Raw genomic sequence first — 20,790 nt, 5'->3', positions numbered from 1 at the left:
TTGTCAATGGAGAAATTGTATATATACTGTATATACTGAAACGCAAAAGAAACTTACCACCTTTGAAACCTTTAAATATCAACAATAACACTGCGTGTAGTAAATGTGTGAACTTATTTGTGGACAATAGTGTCCTCACTGTCAGACAAAACGGTCACGGATGGTCACTTGAACCTTCAATGGTCACTTCATAGCACAGCTGTTGAACAGCCGTTTTGACTGTCAGTGATTAGCCAAGGGGCACGGGATGATTTTAATGAGCTGCACGTGATGTCTTGATATTGGCTTTAAAAAGGCCAGTGCAAAATGGGCATTTCAATCAACATGCCACGATTGTCAAGAGATCAACGGCAGCGTGCCCTTGGCATGCTGCAAGGCGGACTGAGCTACCGTGAGGTGGCACGTCGCCTTGGCTGTTCACACCAGACGATATCGGCCCTGGTGGACAGAGACACCCTCCACAACTCTGCAGATGACAGACCTCGATCAGGGAGGCCAAGAGTCACCACTGCAAGGCACGACAGGCAGATGGTCCGAAGTCACCTGCGGGATCGATTCCGTCCAGCATACCGCACTGTGGCAGAAACTCTGGGGCGTGCAAACCCACGGATCTCCAATGATACTGCACGAAGACGACTGCATGACTATGGTCTGACTGCCAGAAGACCATACAGAGGCCCCGTGATGACGGCTGCCCATCGCCACAACTGACAGAGATGGTGCCAGCAGCATCAGCGGTGGACCTTGGTGCAGTGGAACGAGGTCGCTTTCAGCGATGAGTCAAGGTTCTGTGTGGACAGTCCTGATGGGCGTGAGCGTGTCTGGAGAAGAACTGGCGAGCGATATGGCGATTGTTGCGTGCGTCAAGCCAACAGGTGGGGTGGCCCAAGTGTGATGGTGTGGGCCGCCATATCAGGCCGGTACAGGACGCCACTGGTGGTTGTGGATGGGAATCTTAACGCCCAGCAGTATGTGGATAACATCCTGCGACCTCATCTGCTGCCATTCCTGCTAGACCACCCAGAACTGAGAACCTTTCAGCATGACAACGCTCGTCCCCATGCTGCTCGCTTTACCACTGCATTTCTCCAAGGCGAGAACATCAACACCATGCAGTGGCCTGCGCTCTCCCCTGACCTGAATCCCATACAGCACCTGTGATATGAGCTTGGGAGACGCGTAGTTGGCAGGGCCAGGACACGGGCAGAGCTGCTTCAGACATTGAGGACTGAGTGGGACAGAATCCAGCAGCAATCCATCCAAAGACTGGTAGGCAGTATACGCCGACGATGCACTGCCTGGATCCAAAACAATGGTGGCCACACACGCTATTGAAAGGGGACTGACATTGCACCCTGTGCTGTTCTGTACTGTAGAACAAACTGATGAGATGGTGTATCTTGGTCAAAAACTTGACATGTCATCAATAAAATGCCAATGTTTCAATTAGCAATTGTTGGTTTGTTTTATTTTGAACTGTTACAATTTTATTACATTTCAAACAAGTGGTTTCAAACAAGTGGTTTATTTTGCGTTTCAGCACACACACACACACACACACACACACACACACACACACACACACACACACACACACACACACACACACACACACACACACACACACACACACACACAAATATATAATATATACACACACATATATAATATATATATATATATAATATATATCCTGAAGACCCAAAATACCTAAAAGACCCAAAACACCCAAAAGACCCAGAGGGCCCAAAAGACCATGAACACCCAAAAGGCCAAGAAGACCATTAACGCTCCAGGAGAAACAAAAGACCCCGAAGACCCAAAATACCCTGAAGACATAAAAATACCCTGACGAGCCAAAAGATCCAAAAGACCCCGTAAGACACATTGGACTCCAAACCCCTCAAGACCCCCCCCCCCCCCCTCCCACCCAAGACCCTTAAACCACTTTTACCTTCAAGACCCTTTCAATACTTTCGACACCTTGAGATCCCTTCACCCTTCTAACCTTTTATACCCTTTACACCTAAGTCCCCACACACCATTTAGACCCCTTACAGCCTACCGACCAATTAGACAGCTTGGACCCTTGACCATGAAGAACTTTACACCACTTGGACCTTTTTTGATTACAAATAACTTACAAATAAATAATATCACCAATATTACAAATAAATTTGTATAAAATAAATGTTTATATTATGATTGGTGTAAATAATCAAAACAAATCAACAACTCAAGTTCAGTCAGGTCATTATCCTCAGTTAAAACAAGTCTATGCCCCTGCGTTGACGTGTGGTGAGGCAAGTGCAGCGAGCCGATCCACACTAGTGTGGGTTGTGTATATATATATATATATATATATATATATATATATATATATATATATATATATATATATATATATATATATATATGTAATATATATATATGTAATATATATATGTAATATATATATGTAATATATATGTAATATATATATGTAATATATATGTAATATATATGTAATATATATATGTAATATATATGTAATATATATATGTAATATATATGTAATATATATATGTAATATATATATGTAATATATATATGTAATATATATGTAATATATATGTAATATATATTGTCACGCAACCGGGATTAACACCACAGTTACGGATGGCCGATTGCGAGACTTACACTCCCGAGGCGAAAACTCAATGGCGGATTCAAACTCAACACAAAGTTAAACGCGCGGAAGGGCAGACGCAGCAAGCTCCGCAGCCCTATCTATTAAAAAATGAAACACCCAGGAAAACTGCGTTCAGATATATACAGAAAATAATATAAGGATTTATTATTTATAAAAGCAAAGACAGTGACAAAGCAACGCCGGTAAATCTAATATCCTAGATCGGGACGTCCCCACACGACTGACAGCAAACACAAAACGAGGGAGATGAATTACGAAAAGAATACGTCACGTCGTTCAAAATGTACGCGGATCCGGGCTTATCTTGTCTGTCTTTCGTCGTCTTTGTGGCGGCCGTCCAACACCGCTCCTTTCGGCCCGATCGCACACCACGAGGTCCCTCGCTCCAAGTCCCACAAGGCCGAGCACCACGCACCAAAAAGCACCATGCGTCGACGACCGCCAACGCGGCCCAACTCCAGAACCAAGAGGAATGGCGAAAAGGAGGAGAGAGTGCGCAGGTGCAGCTGCACGCCTCGTCCTTCCAACTCGCTGGAGGCACCGCTGGGATTGCTAGCAGCCAACTGCCAACGAACTGCCCGTGCCAACTCCCCAACGAACTCTCTACGAACTGCCAACTGTTCAACGAACTGTCTCCGAACTGCTCACGAACTGTTGCGAACTGCTGTTCAACGAACTGGTTCCCCACGAACTGCCTCCCACGAACTGGTCCCCCACGAACTGCGACGAACGAACCTCGAACTGCCACGAACGAACCTCGAACTGCCACGAACGAACCTCGAACTGCTGTAATGGCGTCCGACCGTCGCTAATATCTCTGGCCGATGACGTCACATTGGCGCACTCCTCAGCCAATCAAAAGCCTCCCAACTCGCCGGCTCGCCCAGGTCACGCCCTCTGCACAACCACTCCACGCTCCCCGTCCGCGACCCCGCGGTCCTTGTGTAACACGTGCCAGGCGAGGTTTGTAGGCCTTGGAGGTGTAAACGGTGGCGGTGTATTGTGGCGGTGTTTTTGGCCTGGTTTCCTGCCCATTTGTTCCGAAGTCATTGTCAGGGAAAGGAATTATTTAATGTTGCGCTAAGGACCTAACTAATGTTTATGTGGTTTGCAGTGCCATAATGGACAAAGGTTTGACTACGAGGTGAGACTCACAGGGGCGTTACCTTTAATCCCTCACTATTTAACACTCGAACCTCCAGGTAGGTCCACAATCATACATCTTACCCCGACAAACGCCTAAACATCAAGAACTTATTACATGTAGAGTCCCTGTCACGACAGCCGAATACCTACCTATTCAGATCTACCTAGCTCTAGATGTTGCTCTACCAAATTCATAACACAGCCCCCCCCCCCCTGGAACCGTAGCTCCTGCAAGGTTCACCGCAGGCGCTACCATTCCAGCCTTAACACTTACTGTCACACACTTAATTAACCTATGAAATAAATCAGGAAGGGCTGTGGGAAGTGAGTCGGACTACCTACCTACACTTCCTTAACATGCTGAACCCCTTAACCATCATGCAAGTATGTACATTTTCTTCGTTGTTCCTGTGGAGGGAGGAAACAACAACACACAACACTAACTTAACCACAAAACTTAACCATCTTTCCAAAACTCAAAACTCTAACCTTTGTACATACCCCGGTCTACAGACCGCGTCCCCCGGTGGATGCCACAAGACACAACCTTACATGCGGGGCCATCCCCAATGCATCCCCCTAAATTTCCACGGGCCCTGTCCAGATGTTACAGGTGAGTGACACGGCTCGGTGGATTTTGCCCACATTCATGCAACACAGACCCCTTAACCACTCATTCTCATTCCATAGGTCATCAAGGCATTTCAAAAATCAACAAAGCACTTATTTCAATACACCCCCTGCAGGACCATGGCATTGATGTCATTCACGTGTGTGTGCATTCCTCAACTAGGCAGCGGGGAGGTACCGCACAAAAAGATGGTGGGGGCGCATCAGGCTGTGGTGCCCGCAGTCCCAAAAACAAGTCAACCGACTTACAAGTTCATTGTCCCCCCCCCTTTACCTCTTGGCCCCGTGACAGCCCAACAGCCCCTTTCCGCCGTTACCTCGCCGGTGAGGGTCTCCACACACACCAGGCTCCTTTGCCTCCTGCTTTCGCGCAGCAACACGGGTCACCGGGGGACTTCCTCACCCCGCGGCGCCCAACCAGACCCTCCACCGACGAGCTCCAATTTCCAGCTACCACCGGCTGCCAGGGGTAATTGCCGCAGAGGGGGGCCCGCAGGCATCGCTCCTCAGAGCTTGCTCTGTACCTGCGGACACACACACCTTCCCCACCCACAAGACCCCAAAACACACTTCCTCCCCCGCTGCCATTCAATTCTCCACACAACTCAGCACAATTCAGTACAATTCTTGGTGTAAAAGGTGTTACAAGGCTTGCCATGGCCTGCCACATGTGAAATCCCCCAGTTCACATTTAAACCATCACACATTTCCAAAAGCACATTTCCAAAAGCACAAGTATCGCCCCTCATTATCTCCAATAATCATCACTCACTCTCCAGGTTCCACTCTCACGACCACATCAAAACACCTAACCACAACACAAAAACATACGCCACCCACAAGACACTGTGGCTCCCATTCCATCCCCTCACCGGCCATGTCATCACTCTCACCCGCCTCCCAACTCCAATTTACATGTCCCCAATTTCCAAAGCAAGTCCTGAAGCCTGGGACAGTACTCCTCAAAACACTCACCTCAAGTGCAGGTAGTTGCAGGTTGGTCAGGTTCAAGAGTGTCATCCACCACACCTAATTTCCCCCTCACCCTTCCAATCCACTCCGGAGCCTCCCGACCCATGTAGGAGCTCAATCTATCCCCGTGAACTATCTGTGGAAGGGTATGCGGGCCCATCTGAATTTTGAACACCACATCAGTCACCTGCCGAAGCACCACCCCAGGGCCCTTCCAAGGTGAAGTGAGTTTTGGGCACACCCCCTTCCTTCTCCGGGGCCAGTAGAGCCAAACAAGGTCTCCAGGAAGGAAACGAGGTGTGTGAGCCCGAGCGTCATACCGCGTTTTCATCTGCGAAGAAGCCAAGCCAATTTGCTTCCTCGCAAACTCATGAGCCTTTTCCATGCTCGCTTTCAAATTGGTTGCATAGCTCTCCACAGTTGGCTCACCCGGTTCCCCTGGTGACGGTCCCATCAACAAATCTGTGGGGACTCGCATCTCCCTTCCGAACATCAACAAGGCGGGGGTGCACCGAGTGGTCGCATGCTGGGCGGTCCGGTATGCCATCAATATAAAGGGAAGGTGCTCGTCCCAATCCTGTTGGTTTTCAGATGTAAAGAGGGCCAATTGTGTCAACAGTGTCCGGTTGAACCTCTCTACCATCCCATCCGATTGAGGCCTAAGGGGAGTCGTCCGGGTCTTATGAATTTGGAGGAGCTCGCACACCGACCGCAGGAGGGCAGATTCAAAGTTCCGGCCCTGGTCAGTGTGTAGCTCCCTTGGGACGCCAAATCGGGAGAAGAATCCCTCAACTAGAACTTGAGCTACCAGCCGGGCTTCCTGGTTGGGCAATGGGTAGGCCTCTGGCCACTTGGTGAAGTAATCCATTGCCACCATAATGTACCGATTCCCTCGGCGGGTGGCTGGCAGGGGCCCCACCACATCTACTGCCACCCGCTCGAGCGGTGCCCCGACATTGTACACCTGGAGCGGGGCCTTGCGCGCACGTGGGGGTCCCTTCTTACCGCGGCAGAGGTCGCAGGATCTCACCCAATTTTGAATGTCTCTGCCCGAATTCACCCAGTAGAACCTCTGCCGTAATTTGGACAAAGTCTTGGCCACGCCCAAATGTCCCATTGTCCTAGTCCCATGCACGTGCCCCATAACCACTTCCTTCAATTTGTTGGGTACAATTATCAACCAGGAAGCTACATCACCCATTGGTGTCACCCACTTTCTGAACAAATAGCCCTCTTTCAACCCCAACATCTGCCACTGTGCCCAATAGGCCTTTACCTGGGCTCCGTGTGGAGCAATCTCCTCCCAAGAGGGTCTTTTGTCCTCCTCTAGCCAATGAAAAAGGGGCCCCAAAACAGGATCCTCCCTTTGACTCTCTTGCCAATTCACATCGCCCAATTCCTGTGGGGGTTGTGGCAAAGTTCGTCTGGTCACTTTTGCTGCATATAGGCATGCATCAATTTGGCCCTGCCCAATTGGATCCTTGGCTTCTTGTCTATCACAAAATTTACACTGTGCCTCCCAACAGGGGCGCCGAGAGAGAGCGTCTGCATTGGCATGTGCTTTGCCAGGCCGATGTTGCACAGTGAAATTATACTGCTGCAGCCTCTCAAGCCACCTTGCAATTTGTCCCTCCGGCTCTTTGAACCGAAGGAGCCATTGCAAGGAGGCATGATCCACTCGGATCACAAACTCCCTCCCATAAAGGTAAGGGTGAAAGTGTCCAACTGCAGACAGCAAGGCCAATAGTTCTTTGCGGGTAACGCAATAATTTCGTTCGGGCCTCGAAAGTGCCCGACTGTAATACGCAATAGCCCTCTCGACTCCCTGTTGCATTTGTGACAACACAGCTCCCAATCCCTCCTGGCTCGCATCTGTGTCCAGGACGTAATTGCCATCCTCTGTTGGGTATGCCAAAACTGGGGCCTCCACCAGACGTTGTTTTAAGTGACTGAATGCCTCGATGCAGCTCTCTGACCATACAAATTTGGCTCCTTTCTCTGTCAATTTGTGCAAAGGTCTTGCAATTTCCGCGAAATTTGCCACAAATCTCCTGTAGTAAGAGCAGAGGCCCAAAAATCCTCGGACCTCCCTTACATTTTTAGGGGCGGGCCACTCTTTTACAGATTTTACCTTTCCAGGGTCAGTGGCCACGCCGCTCTCACTGATCACGTGACCCAGGTAAGTCACTTCCCTCCTGAAAATTTCACACTTGCTCGGATTTAATTTCAACCCGGCACCCCTTAATCTCCCAAATACGTCTGACAAATTTTCGACAGCCTGTTCAAATGTGGGAGCGTGGACCAATACATCATCCAAATAGACGAGGCAAGTCTGCCACGGTAAGCCAATTAAAACACGTTCCATCAGACGCTCAAACGTGGCAGGGGCATTGCACAATCCAAAGGGCATGACGACAAACTGCCAGAGACCCTTTCCTGTGGTGAACGCCGTTTTCTCCCTCGCCTCTTTATCCATTTCCACCTGCCAATAACCACTCTTTAAATCCAACGTGGAGAACCATGTTGAGCCTGAAACGGCATCGAGGGTGTCATCGATCCTTGGCAGGGGATACGAGTCCTTGAGTGTCACATGATTGAGCTGGCGGTAGTCCACACAGAACCGAGTGGTCCCATCCTTCTTCTTCACCAGCACAATGGGTGACACCCAAGGACTCACCGAGGGCTCGATAAATCCGGCTCTTTCCATTTTGCTCACCTGTTCCTCTGCCTCCTCTTTCTTAGCGAAAGGGAGCCGCCTCGGCGGTTGGCGAACAGGCCGAGCCTCGCCAGTACTAATTTTGTGCCTGACGAGACTCGTGCGTCCAACATCCTCGGGGGAGAGAGAAAAAACACCCAAGTTCTTACCAACCAAATTGTGCAACGTCTCTACCTGCTCCGATGTTAGGCCCTCTTCAGAGCGTGTCATCATGTCCCGCACTCCCTCTGACCAATCACATTTCCCCAAATTTTGCCCTCCTTCCGGCTGTACTGGCAAGCATGTGGATCCACCTCCTCCGGTGACCTCTACTACACTACTGCATTTGGCTACGATGGCTCCGCCCCTTATAGTGCGGGGGCTGTCGGACAAGTTGAGCAGCCTGACTGCCAGCATAGGCCCACGGGTGTCTACGAGGGTGCGACCCACCATTAATTCCTCCGTCCCCTGCGAGGACCACGACTCCACTAGCCCCAGCTGGCCAATGGGTTGAGCACCTGCTGCTAACTCTGCCATCACGACTCTCTCGGACCTGGGAGGCACGGTCACAGTGCGCGGCACCTCCAGCCACGTCCCCTGCACCTCCTCGTCATCCCCCAGTCCCATTAACTGCAGCCTCTCGGTGCCCAACCACATATGACCACGCCCAAGGTCTAATTGGCAGTCATGTTCCACCAGGAAACTCAGTCCCAACAGACACTGATCGCACACCCCCGCCACCCACACAACCACGCTGACCTCCAGGCCACCCAACTCCATCCTCACCACTCCGCGTCCCAATATTGGTGCCGTTGCCCCCGTAGCCAGTTGAAGGCTGTGTCCTTCTACCCTATCAATTTTGTCCCAGCCTCCAACACTCTGGTCTAGCACACCCGGATTGATAATGGTGTCACTGGCTCCAGTGTCCACCACAGCCTCACAAAATTCTCCCTCAATTTTGCATCTAACCCTTAGATTACCTGTGCCAATTTGTCCGCAATTCACTACTTCCACCAAAGGAGGGCGCTTCTCCACACACTTGCCAGCCGAGCATGGCCCCGTATGCTCGGCTCGTTCTAGTTTCCCGCACACTCTACCGCTATTGGCCCAGGCGGAGGTGGTGGTCCTCTGTCTGGCACCTGTGGACCTCCTCTGTCTGGCACCTGTGGACCTACTGGGGGCCCCCTCCTTTCTGGACTGCGAAGCCTGTCAGGAGGTGGGGGCCCATATGGTTGCCGACAATTCCTCTGACTGTGCCCTCTTCTCCCACATCTAAAACAAGTCCCCAAGAACGGACCCCTCTGGTAGCCAGGCGGAGCCCCCCTTTCTCCCGGCCCAGCACGATAAAAATCAGGCCGTCCCGATGGCCAACCTGGACCACTCTGTCGTGACTCGCTCCCTGCAAATTGTCCCCCCATCAAATTTGTCAGCTGGCGGCTGATTCCCCTTAACATTCGCCCGATGTCATCCTCTGGCTTTTCCTGATCCCGCACCTCGGCCTGCCGTACCGTCACAGGTGCCCTCTCCGATGCGCGGTTCGACCTTCTCAAAAAGGTCAGTCTCGCCGCGCATTCCGCTGCCCGGTGCACCGTGGGTGGGTCCTGTAACTCCACCAACGTCCGGACCTCAGGATCAGGGAGAGCCGCCATAAATTTTTCTATCGCCAGCTTGTCCCACGCCTGTGCTGGTAGGTCCCTGTATGCTATCCTCACAGATTGGTATATATCCTGGGCCAGCTCCTGTAACGTCTCATTAGGCTTTTGCCTGCGATGCAGCAGCTGTGCCCTGACCAGGTCGCACCTTGCGCCTGTCCCGTACCTGTTATTCAAGGCCTCACAAATGGCCTTGCTGGTCAATATTCCCTCTGGGACTACGTTTAACACGTCGGCGGCTGACCCCCGCAGTGTCGCCACCAGATTCCCCATGCGCTCCCGCTCTCTACTCCCCAACCATTGAGCTGAGACACGCACTCAAATTGTGTCAGGAAAGCCTCGAGGCTCCCTGATCCGTCAAAATGTACGAGGGGGATTGTTTTTCCAGAGACTCTATTCCCCGATTCCTCTCTGTCCAAATCCAGTCCGGGGCCAAAACACCCCCCCCAACTGGGTATTCCGTTTCGGAGCCTCTGGTGTCCAAATGTGGCTCGTGGTGAGGGTCTCCTGGGTCACCTTAATCTGGTCCTGAAGATGTTTAACCGACCTACTCACCTCTTCCTTCAGGCTCTCTTGAACCCGGCCAACCTCCTTCTTGATGGTATTGTCCCAGATCTCCAGTCGCTCCTGCATAAAATCACTCACCCTTTCATTATCCATTAGTGGCCCCCACAGGCCTTTCTCAATTAACCCTTGCTCCTGCTCTTTTATGCGGGTTTCCAACCCCCTCACCTCCTCGGCCAATTTGCCCCCCTGTCGGTTGAGCAGTCCCCATTCCTCACTCTGCTGTAGCATTCTGGCATCCACCCGGCCCCGATAGCCTTCCAGGTCCCCATTTGCTTTATCAATTCGAGCATTTGTGGCACCAATCTGACCCTCCAACTTTTCCCCCATTTGGACAGCCTGGGTCACGCCCTCCTCTATTTTTGACATTAATTCTTCCCGTTTCAATTCACTTTCCACCCCTATGGCTTTTTCCATCTCCCCCATTTGAGTTTCCACTTTACCCTCAAATTTCCCCAGTCTGTCCGTAATTTGGTTTTGCACTCTCCCTTCTATGCCATCAATTAGTTCCCCCAGCTGCTGTGCCATTTCCCCAATTTTTCCTTCCAATTGTTCATTCCTTTCCTTTATTTCATTCCCTTGTTCATTCATTTGTTCATTCATCACCTCCATTTTTCCCTCCAATCCATCGATTTTGCTGTCCATCCCTTCGATTTGTTCTTTCAATCCCTCCTTTAATCCTTCAATTTGCCCCTCCAGTTCTTCCTTTAGTCCCTCAATTTTATTTTCCAACCCGCTTTTCATTTGTCCCATCTCATTACTCATTTTATTTTCCAGCCCATCAATTTTATTTTTCAATTCCCGACTGGCTCGCTCACTGTTCTTTTCCATCCCTTCAATTTTGTCATTTATTCCCCGAATTTCTGCAAGGTTTCGCTCACCCTCGGCCCTCTGAGCATTTATTAAATTTACTATGGTCTGGAGATCTATCGGGGCCGTCCCACTTGTTCCCGACTCCCCGGTAGGGGAGGGGCATAAGTTGGTGCTCGGGACGAGGGAGGTTCCAAGGCTCACCTCTGCATCAAATTCCCCTATTTCCGGCTCACTCCCAACGCTGACGGAGGCCTCGCTACGCACTTCCATTTCGTCGACCTCCGACATCCGCTTTTCGGAAGGTCGTTCCCCGCACGCGTATTTATTTCAATTCCAAAAACACAATTTAAATTTGACGAAGACGCGATATCGCGCTCCGTATGCCCAATTGATTACTAAATTTCTCCGCCTCGCCTATAAAAATTTTGCGTTCGAACGTCGGGCGCAATGCACGCCCGACCGTGTCGATGTCTCGCCGCGGACAAAAAAAATTTGTCCGACGGGTTCAAATCCTACACTCCTGACACCACTGTCACGCAACCGGGATTAACACCACAGTTACGGATGGCCGATTGCGAGACTTACACTCCCGAGGCGAAAACTCAATGGCGGATTCAAACTCAACACAAAGTTAAACGCGCGGAAGGGCAGACGCAGCAAGCTCCGCAGCCCTATCTATTAAAAAATGAAACACCCAGGAAAACTGCGTTCAGATATATACAGAAAATAATATAAAGATTTATTATTTATAAAAGCAAAGACAGTGACAAAGCAACGCCGGTAAATCTAATATCCTAGATCGGGACGTCCCCACACGACTGACAGCAAACACAAAACGAGGGAGATGAATTACGAAAAGAATACGTCACGTCGTTCAAAATGTACGCGGATCCGGGCTTATCTTGTCTGTCTTTCGTCGTCTTTGTGGCGGCCGTCCAACACCGCTCCTTTCGGCCCGATCGCACACCACGAGGTCCCTCGCTCCAAGTCCCACAAGGCCGAGCACCACGCACCAAAAAGCACCATGCGTCGACGACCTCCAACGCGGCCCAACTCCAGAACCAAGAGGAATGGCGAAAAGGAGGAGAGAGCGCGCAGGTGCAGCTGCACGCCTCGTCCTTCCAACTCGCTGGAGGCACCGCTGGGATTGCTAGCAGCCAACTGCCAACGAACTGCCCGTGCCAACTCCCCAACGAACTCTCTACGAACTGCCAACTGTTCAACGAACTGTCTCCGAACTGCTCACGAACTGTTGCGAACTGCTGTTCAACGAACTGGTTCCCCACGAACTGCCTCCCACGAACTGGTCCCCCACGAACTGCGACGAACGAACCTCGAACTGCCACGAACGAACCTCGAACTGCCACGAACGAACCTCGAACTGCTGTAATGGCGTCCGACCGTCGCTAATATCTCTGGCCGATGACGTCACATTGGCGCACTCCTCAGCCAATCAAAAGCCTCCCAACTCGCCGGCTCGCCCAGGTCACGCCCTCTGCACAACCACTCCACGCTCCCCGTCCGCGACCCCGCGGTCCTTGTGTAACACGTGCCAGGCGAGGTTTGTAGGCCTTGGAGGTGTAAACGGTGGCGGTGTATTGTGGCGGTGTTTTTGGCCTGGTTTCCTGCCCATTTGTTCCGAAGTCATTGTCAGGGAAAGGAATTATTTAATGTTGCGCTAAGGACCTAACTAATGTTTATGTGGTTTGCAGTGCCATAATGGACAAAGGTTTGACTACGAGGTGAGACTCACAGGGGCGTTACCTTTAATCCCTCACTATTTAACACTCGAACCTCCAGGTAGGTCCACAATCATACATCTTACCCCGACAAACGCCTAAACATCAAGAACTTATTACATGTAGAGTCCCTGTCACGACAGCCGAATACCTACCTATTCAGATCTACCTAGCTCTAGATGTTGCTCTACCAAATTCATAACAATATGTAATATATATGTAATATATATGTAATATATATGTAATATATATGTAATATATATGTATATATATATATATATATATATATATATATATATATATATATATATATATATGCGTGTGTTGGTGTGTCTGCACATGCACGTACACACAATAATCAGATCATTGATATGTATGTAGTTAGCAAGAAATGAGATGCAATGTTCTGAGAACAATCGAAATGGTCTGTGTAGAAAAACAAGTCATGCAATCAGTTTTGTTTTTAAATCTAATGCACTTCACAACCAGTCTTGTTGCCTGAACAATGGTCAACAACCAATGTATTCCATTTGAAAGAAGGAGACTTACTTTGCACTTAAAAGAACAAGCCTTTTGCTTCTCACATTTTCCGAATCCGATTCATCAGGTAATAGTGTCAGAACAGACCTCACGGCAAAGTGCTGTGCGTCCGCTGCACTTCGGTTGCTGGTAACTTTTGGGCAGGGCACGGTAGCTTGGTCCCAATCGTTTACAGGAAGCGTAGTCAATCTCCATTGCAATGCCTTCTGAGGAGCGGTCTTTCGGCAGTGCTTCGAGGTGTGAGAATTCTTTGTAGCCAACGAAAACCTTGAACCAGCTGAAGAGTTCAGGGAACTTGCTGCTTTAGTAAAGGGCAGAAATAAATTGGCAATTATTGTCTGCCCAAAAAGATACTCAGCTTCTGAAACGACCAACACGCAAAGTCAAGTGAAAAATGGCTCAATAATATATGCTGTCAGAAAACATTTAAACGTTGAGAGGGTGATGTAATTAACAATAGGCAGATGTGTGAGAAGCGTACCTCAAGAAGGGGCAGACCAACTGAACAAGTTCTGCTCGAGAGACAACCTCCTGGTTGAACAGCACAAGACAGCGCAGGAAGTTTTCATATGCCTCATGGCTCTTCAGTGCTTTGCGTACCTGGCGGCGAGTGATACAAATAGCAAAGATTTTCTTTGTTCACAATCACGAGAAAATAATGCTGAACAAGGCCCTATAGGTTGGCATCCATGGGGAAGAGGAAATGTACAAATGTCGTTATGTTGATGGTACCCAGAATACCATGGGAAACGACGGCACTTCCCCCAAGCTCAGTGGCTGCGTTTGTCTCGTCTAACAATCTTGTATTGTTTCGTATATGTTTGGCGGTATGTCTATGTGTGCTTGTGGCAGCTCCATTAAGAGCCTTGCATCACGTAAGAAAAAGAAATAAAAAGTAGGATATACTCTGGTGACAGGAGACCACAAATGAATATATTACTTTATTCTGAGTCATTTTAAAACGGTTTTAACCAAATTCTAAAAAGGCCGACGAGTTAATCATTGCTCGATTAACAAGCCCACTTCTCAAAACGTTGGACCATGTGTCTGCATTGTATGTACCTTTTCAAAGAAAGCATACTCCCCCAGATTTCCCTGCTTATTGGTATCTGCTCCTGAAGAATCCTTATATCCACTTGGCTTCAGCTTTTTCTGGAAGAGAGAAAGAAGAATGCCTTTAGCGTTAACTTGTGAATGCTCCAAGTCTTCTTAAAAAAGAAAAATAAATATATAAAAAACAATAAAGGAACAGCACAGCAAGCAGAAAGCTAATGACGATGTGTGTGTATGCATATTTATGTGTATATATATATATATATATATATATATATATATATATACATATACATATATATACATATATACATATACATATATACATATATATATACATATATACATATACATATATACATATATATATACATATACGTATATATATACATATATATATACATATATATATATATATATACATATACGTATATATATACATATATATATATATATACATATATATATACATATATACATATATATATATATATATTAGGGTGGGCTTCAAAAAATCAAAATGCAGATTTTCTCCGGAACATGGTCTATTTTTGTTCCTTTTGGTGTCAAAGGAAACCACACCAAATTTGAATGGAATCCAATAATATTTAGGGGTGCCACATCAGTGATGAATTTTCCCCCATGCAAAAATAGGAATTCCCATTTTTTGGGCTGTATATACACAAAATAAATACATAATTATATATATACATTAAATATAATATTAAAAATAAATATATAGTAAATATACATTAAATAATAATAATATATATTATATTATACATTATATATACAATTATACGATAGACAATTATACAAATATAGACAAATATAATACATTAAATAATATATTAAAAATAAATATAATATATTAAAATTTAAATATAATAAATAAATATATAGTTATACAATATATATACATTATAATTAAATATACATTAAATTTATACATAAAATATACATTAAATAATAAATATACATAAATACACATTATACATTATATATATATAGTTATATACAATATATTATACATACAGTTTTGAGACTTCCTATGATCACTATCTGGGCAATTTTCATGCATGTTTTGTACAGGTTCCCGGGGTCAGGGGTACGCTTTTTTAGTGTGTAATATGTAGGCCTAACTTATTGACTGTGGCTCTTTTGTAGAGAGTGACCCTGTGGAGTAAGAATTAACAGGATTTTACCCACATTCTTGCGTATTTTGCAGATATGGCATGTGCTCGTACCAGTGTTTCATTGAAAACTCGGGCTCAGGATAATGTGTATCTCATTGGGTCCACTTCTGGAGATGCCATCAAAGGTGCCAAGCTCCCGACTGTGCATCAATCTCTTGTCCTGTTTTTCCATCACCTGAAGAAGGAGAATCGCACTGCCCGGGAGAGTGCAACCCTCACCATTGAAGAGGTTGTGAAGTTCTGGGAAAAAGCTCACCTACCTACAACGACGAAGCAGCACTGCATCCATTGTTTGGAGAGGCTATATGAAGAATGGAGGAGCCTCCAAAAAGGTGCAAAGCGGGGTGGTGCGACCCAAGAGAAAAAGGAAGCATCCTTCAAGGCCTCCTTGGAGAAGACGTTTGATCTTAGGCATGCAGATTCGGAGGCCATAATCACCAACCCCGAGGACAGGAAGTTTCTTCACGATCAATTCTCAGAGAGGAAGGCTTCAATGGGATCTGTAGACACTGTGTTGGAAGCAAAAACGAAGCGAAAGAAAGAAAGGGAAGAAAAGGAGAAGACTAAGGCAGAGAAGGAAAATAAGAGACAGGAAATGGTCATGAAGGGTGCTACTGCTATGGAAGTCACAGACTCAGACTCTGACTCTGAGACCACGGCACAGGCTGGTTCTTCATCATCTGATGGTGGGATATCTCGTCCCAAGAAAAGAAGGCCTATCAACATTGTCACTCCTGAAGTCGCAGCTTCTTTGGATCGTACGAAAACAAGTGACCGAATGGCTGTCCACAACTTGGCATCCATTTGTAGAGCAGTAGGATGGGATCCTGCAGAGCTGGCACTGAACCGATGGACAGTGCGGCGGAATCGCATGATGCATCGATGCAAAACCATGGACGAAATAAAAGAAGCATTTCATCATAATGTGCAGGGTCCTTTAGTGGTCCATTGGGATGGAAAGCTTCTTCCCGATGTCACTGGAGATTTTGTGCATGTGAAGGTGGATCGTCTTCCAATCCTTGTGTCCAACCAGTACCATGGAATGGAGCAGCTGTTGAATGTTCCCAAGTTACCTGACGGGGGAGGAGAAGCTATGGCAACCGCTGTAGTGGACACACTGAAGAGCTGGAACCTTGTGGGCAAGGTGAAGGCTTTGTCTTTTGACACAACGGCCAGCAATTCAGGTGTTCGTGGAGGGGCTGCTGTCCTCATTGAAAAGAAGCTACAGACTGAACTAATTCATTTGGCTTGCCGCCATCATGCGCACGAAATCATTCTGGGAGATGTTTTCACCACTCTTTTCGGTCCTTCATCAGGCCCTGACATCCAGCTTTTTAAGCGGTTTCAGGCGGAGTGGCCGTCCATTGCCCATCACCAACCAAAAAATGGATTCACAGATCCTGATACAGCAGCTGAGTTTGCACAGAACAATGACATGATGGATGAAGCTCTGGAATTTGCTCTTGTTTGTTTGAAAGATCAGCAGCCACGAGATGATTATCGTGAACTCCTAGAACTGACTGTCATCTACATGGGAGGAATCCCACCTCGTGGAATCCGGATCATGGCTCCAGGAGCAATGCACAGAGCCAGATGGATGGCAAAAGCACTATATTCACTACAGGTGTTCATGTTTCGGTCAGAGTTCCACTTGACACTTCGAGAGGCGAGAGAACTCCGAGCCTTCAACATTTTTGTCTGCCTTGTGTATGTACAGGCTTGGTTTCGGGCTCCACAAGCTATTGAGGCTCCCCTGAATGACATTAACCTCTTCAAGAAGTTGGAAAAGTTTGAACAAATCAATCAGAAGATGGCTCAGGCAGCCTTGAAGGCACCTGGCCGCCACACGTGGTACATGAGCCCAGTACTAGTGGCATTTGCATTCTTTGACACCAGAATTGACAAAGAAAGCAAGATCAATATGATTGAAGCATTGAAAAATGACGGTGAAAACCCCTCTCCAAAGAGACCAGCTATCAAACGAGGAACCGCCCTGTCAATCGCTGGCCTCATAACAAAACACACCAAGCATGTCTTCAGCATCCTAGGGACCCCAACTGATTGGATGGATAAGGATCCTGGTTCATGGGAGCAAGAAACCAGCTTTCAGGAAGCAAAGAAAGCCGCCAGTGGCTTAGTCGTGGTGAACGACAGGGCAGAAAGGGGTGTCGCATTGATACAAGACTACAATAAGTTCCTTACAAAGGATGAAGAGCAAAAGCAAGCTCTGCTCCAAGTTGTTTCTGCTCACAGGAAGATGTACCCCGATGCCAAGAAGGCAACAGTGGTGAAACAGGCCCAGAAATAGGAGTTACATTTCTCATTATATTTGGGTTTTTTAATATTATGTGATATGGTGTCTCTTCATTTTATGAACTGAACATTTGGATTGTTATCATTGAATTTGAGTTTTCATAGCAATATAGTGCTATTTGTGCAGCTATTGTAATTTGTGTTTGCTAGAATACAAAGAAAGTGAGTGGAGGGTGGATTTTCATAAAACAAACTTCTGGTTTTGCTTTCGATCCATATATAGAAAAGTTTTGTAGACACCTTTAGTTTGAAGGCAGATGTGGCACCGCTAAATAAAATCAGATTGCTTTCATATTTGGTGTCTTTTCATTGTGGAACAAAAGGAACAACATAAAGCCATGTCCCAGTAAATATTTTTAAAAAATATATTTTGAGCACCACCCTAATATATATATATATATATATATATATATATATATATATATATATATATATATATATACATATATATCTGTAAGAAATAGTAGAAACTCCAAAGTACGAGCAGGGCGTCTCATTTGTATTGAATATATAATCGTTAGATTAAATAAGACGCGGACGTAGCTTCAGGACGTCGATCTTTAATTGTCGACCAAGCTTTCGACCAACAAAGGTCTTCTTCTGAGTCAGCCCCAAGTTCAACGGAAGTCATATACATATACATATATATACATATACATATATACATATATATATATACACATATATATATACGTATATATATACATATATATATATATATACATACATATATATACATATATATACATATATATACGTATATATATTGTTGCGAATATGGAATTTGGCCTCCATATCCGCTTGTAAATATTCCCCTATTTCCCCAATACTCCCCAACTATCCCCAATCCCCCATTCCCTAGTCCCATTGTCTGTAAACAACACTCTGTAGAACCGACCTTCCCCTTTTTCCCCCATTAAATGTCGTGCCCAGGTCCACCGCATCACACGTAGACAACTTTCGGACATCTTGCTAGTTATTCTTAGTCTATGTCAGTTAAGGACTCGTTTCCATTAATTCTGACTCTTCGTTGCACCAGAATGTGATTATATGGCACCAGTAGTGAGTTTAGGACCTTCCCATACCTCCTCCCATCTTCTTCCCCAAAACAACAACAACAACAACAACAATTACAACAACAACTACAACAACGGCGCTGCGCGGAGGAGTGTGCGTCCTCACACCGGCTCGGTTAGCCGCCATTGACGATGCGCTCCGACGGGGTTACCACGAAGGGGCTCCTTGTCAGCCCCTCGTCAAGGGTGGAGCCGGTAACCCCCCCGCACGCACCCAATGAGAAGCAATGAGCCGATTCCATCTGGGGCGGAGCTAACGAGCCGAGGGCGTGTCACTCCCCGCCGGATATACGCGGCCACGTACCGGACGTGACGTCAGATGCGCCCCGAGCTTGAGCCTTGAGAAGACAAGAGAGCCACCTCCGAGCGCTGAGAGACCTCCTGCATCTTTTGGGCCGCGCTATCCTGTCCCTGAGCACAAGGTGCACCTTGTGCTGGCCATCGAATACCCGCTTTCCTTGCCATCAATCCCGTGTGAGTCAGCCTTTTGTCCCGTTTATCTGTCGTCTGTTGGGGTTAATATAAGTGTGTCTAAGTGCCTGTCTTTCTATGATGTCCCTCTTGTAGTTGTAATCTAACCTTCCGCCTTAATATAATCTCCTCCGGAGGTCTTGAGAACCGTATCCCTGGTGTCGTGTCATTTTAATCCCAGCCGTGTGTCTTTTCCTTCATTGATCTAGCGTAGCGCGATTAGTCAACGTTCGGGTATAATCGGGTAACTTGTGCAGACGTGGTCATACCAAACCGCTCGGTAAATAACATCTAAGCCGCGTCTGTAACAATTGGTGTCGAGGAGTGGAATTCGAACCCGGGACTAAATTTATTAGGCCCAAATTTGTAGTAGAATCAATTCGGAGCGCGTTTCCCGCGCGAAATTATAACGGCGAAATTTGATTTTGTTATACGGAAATAAAAACCCGAATTTTGAAAGTCGCGCTATGGCAGACCAAGACAGCTGGGGTCCGGTAGGGGAGAGTGAGGCAGGGTCGGTCCAGGACCAAATTGAGGGACGCGAGGAGAGCGAAGCAGTGAGGGCGGCAGGGTCGCAAAATAGCGTTGTCACGCACGAGGTGGCCACGGCGTCCACGCCCGCGACCGTGGCAGCGCCCCTGGTGGATCCGAACCTTTTTATGTTGCAAATGAGGGCCCTTATGGAACAAATGGGTGAGCGATTGGAGGGCCAAATGGGGGTAATGGGGAACCGGATGGATGCTCAGGGTGAGCGATTGGAGGGCCAAATGGGGGTAATGAGGGACGAAGCGAGGGCTCGGAGTGAGCAATTGGGGGTAATGGGAAACCAAATGGGGGTAATGAGGGACGAAGCGAGGGGTACCAGTGAGGGGTTAGACAATAATTTTAGGGGATTAGACAATAATTTTAAGGGATTAGACGAGAAATTTGGGAAATTAGACAATAGATTAGGGGAAATACAGGAGGGGTTAATGGGGGTAGAAAACAGAATGGCCGCTCAAGAGAATCAAATGGAAGGGATGCAAAAAGGGTTAGAGGGGTTAGAAAACACCATGGAAGGCAAATTGAGGGACATGAGGGACCAAGCGGAAAGGGAAGTTAACCAAATGGGGCAGCAGATAGAGGGGGTCAGAATGGGGGTAGAAGCCAAACTGGATGCTCACAGGGAGGAAATGGAGCAGATGAGGGTGGCATCTGGGCAGGAGATGCAAGTGATGGGAGAGGAGATCAGGAGAGGA

The 20,790-nt window shown here is 47.4% G+C and overlaps 1 protein-coding gene across 3 annotated transcripts in view; it reads right to left on the bottom strand.

The window, feature by feature from the left end:
- The window catches only part of SIN3A (SIN3 transcription regulator family member A), a 146,866-nt gene that overhangs the window by 58,359 nt on the left and 67,717 nt on the right, over positions 1 to 20,790 (bottom strand). For all 3 annotated transcript variants that reach the window (XM_068104292.2, XM_068104293.2, XM_078781485.1), the window contains exons 9-11: positions 14,506 to 14,595; positions 13,925 to 14,043; positions 13,531 to 13,741 (exon numbers count right to left, since the gene is read on the bottom strand). In XM_068104292.2, coding sequence (XP_067960393.1) covers positions 13,531 to 13,741; positions 13,925 to 14,043; positions 14,506 to 14,595 — 420 coding nt within the window. The remainder of the gene's footprint in view (positions 1 to 13,530; positions 13,742 to 13,924; positions 14,044 to 14,505; positions 14,596 to 20,790) is intronic.

Source organism: Myxine glutinosa, chromosome 7, assembly GCF_964187855.1.
Source record: "Myxine glutinosa chromosome 7, kmMyxGlut1.1, whole genome shotgun sequence".
Classification (NCBI taxonomy): Eukaryota; Metazoa; Chordata; class Myxini; order Myxiniformes; family Myxinidae; genus Myxine; species Myxine glutinosa.
Note: the sequence above shows the minus strand (reverse complement) of the source record. Positions and strands in the feature narration are given on the sequence as shown.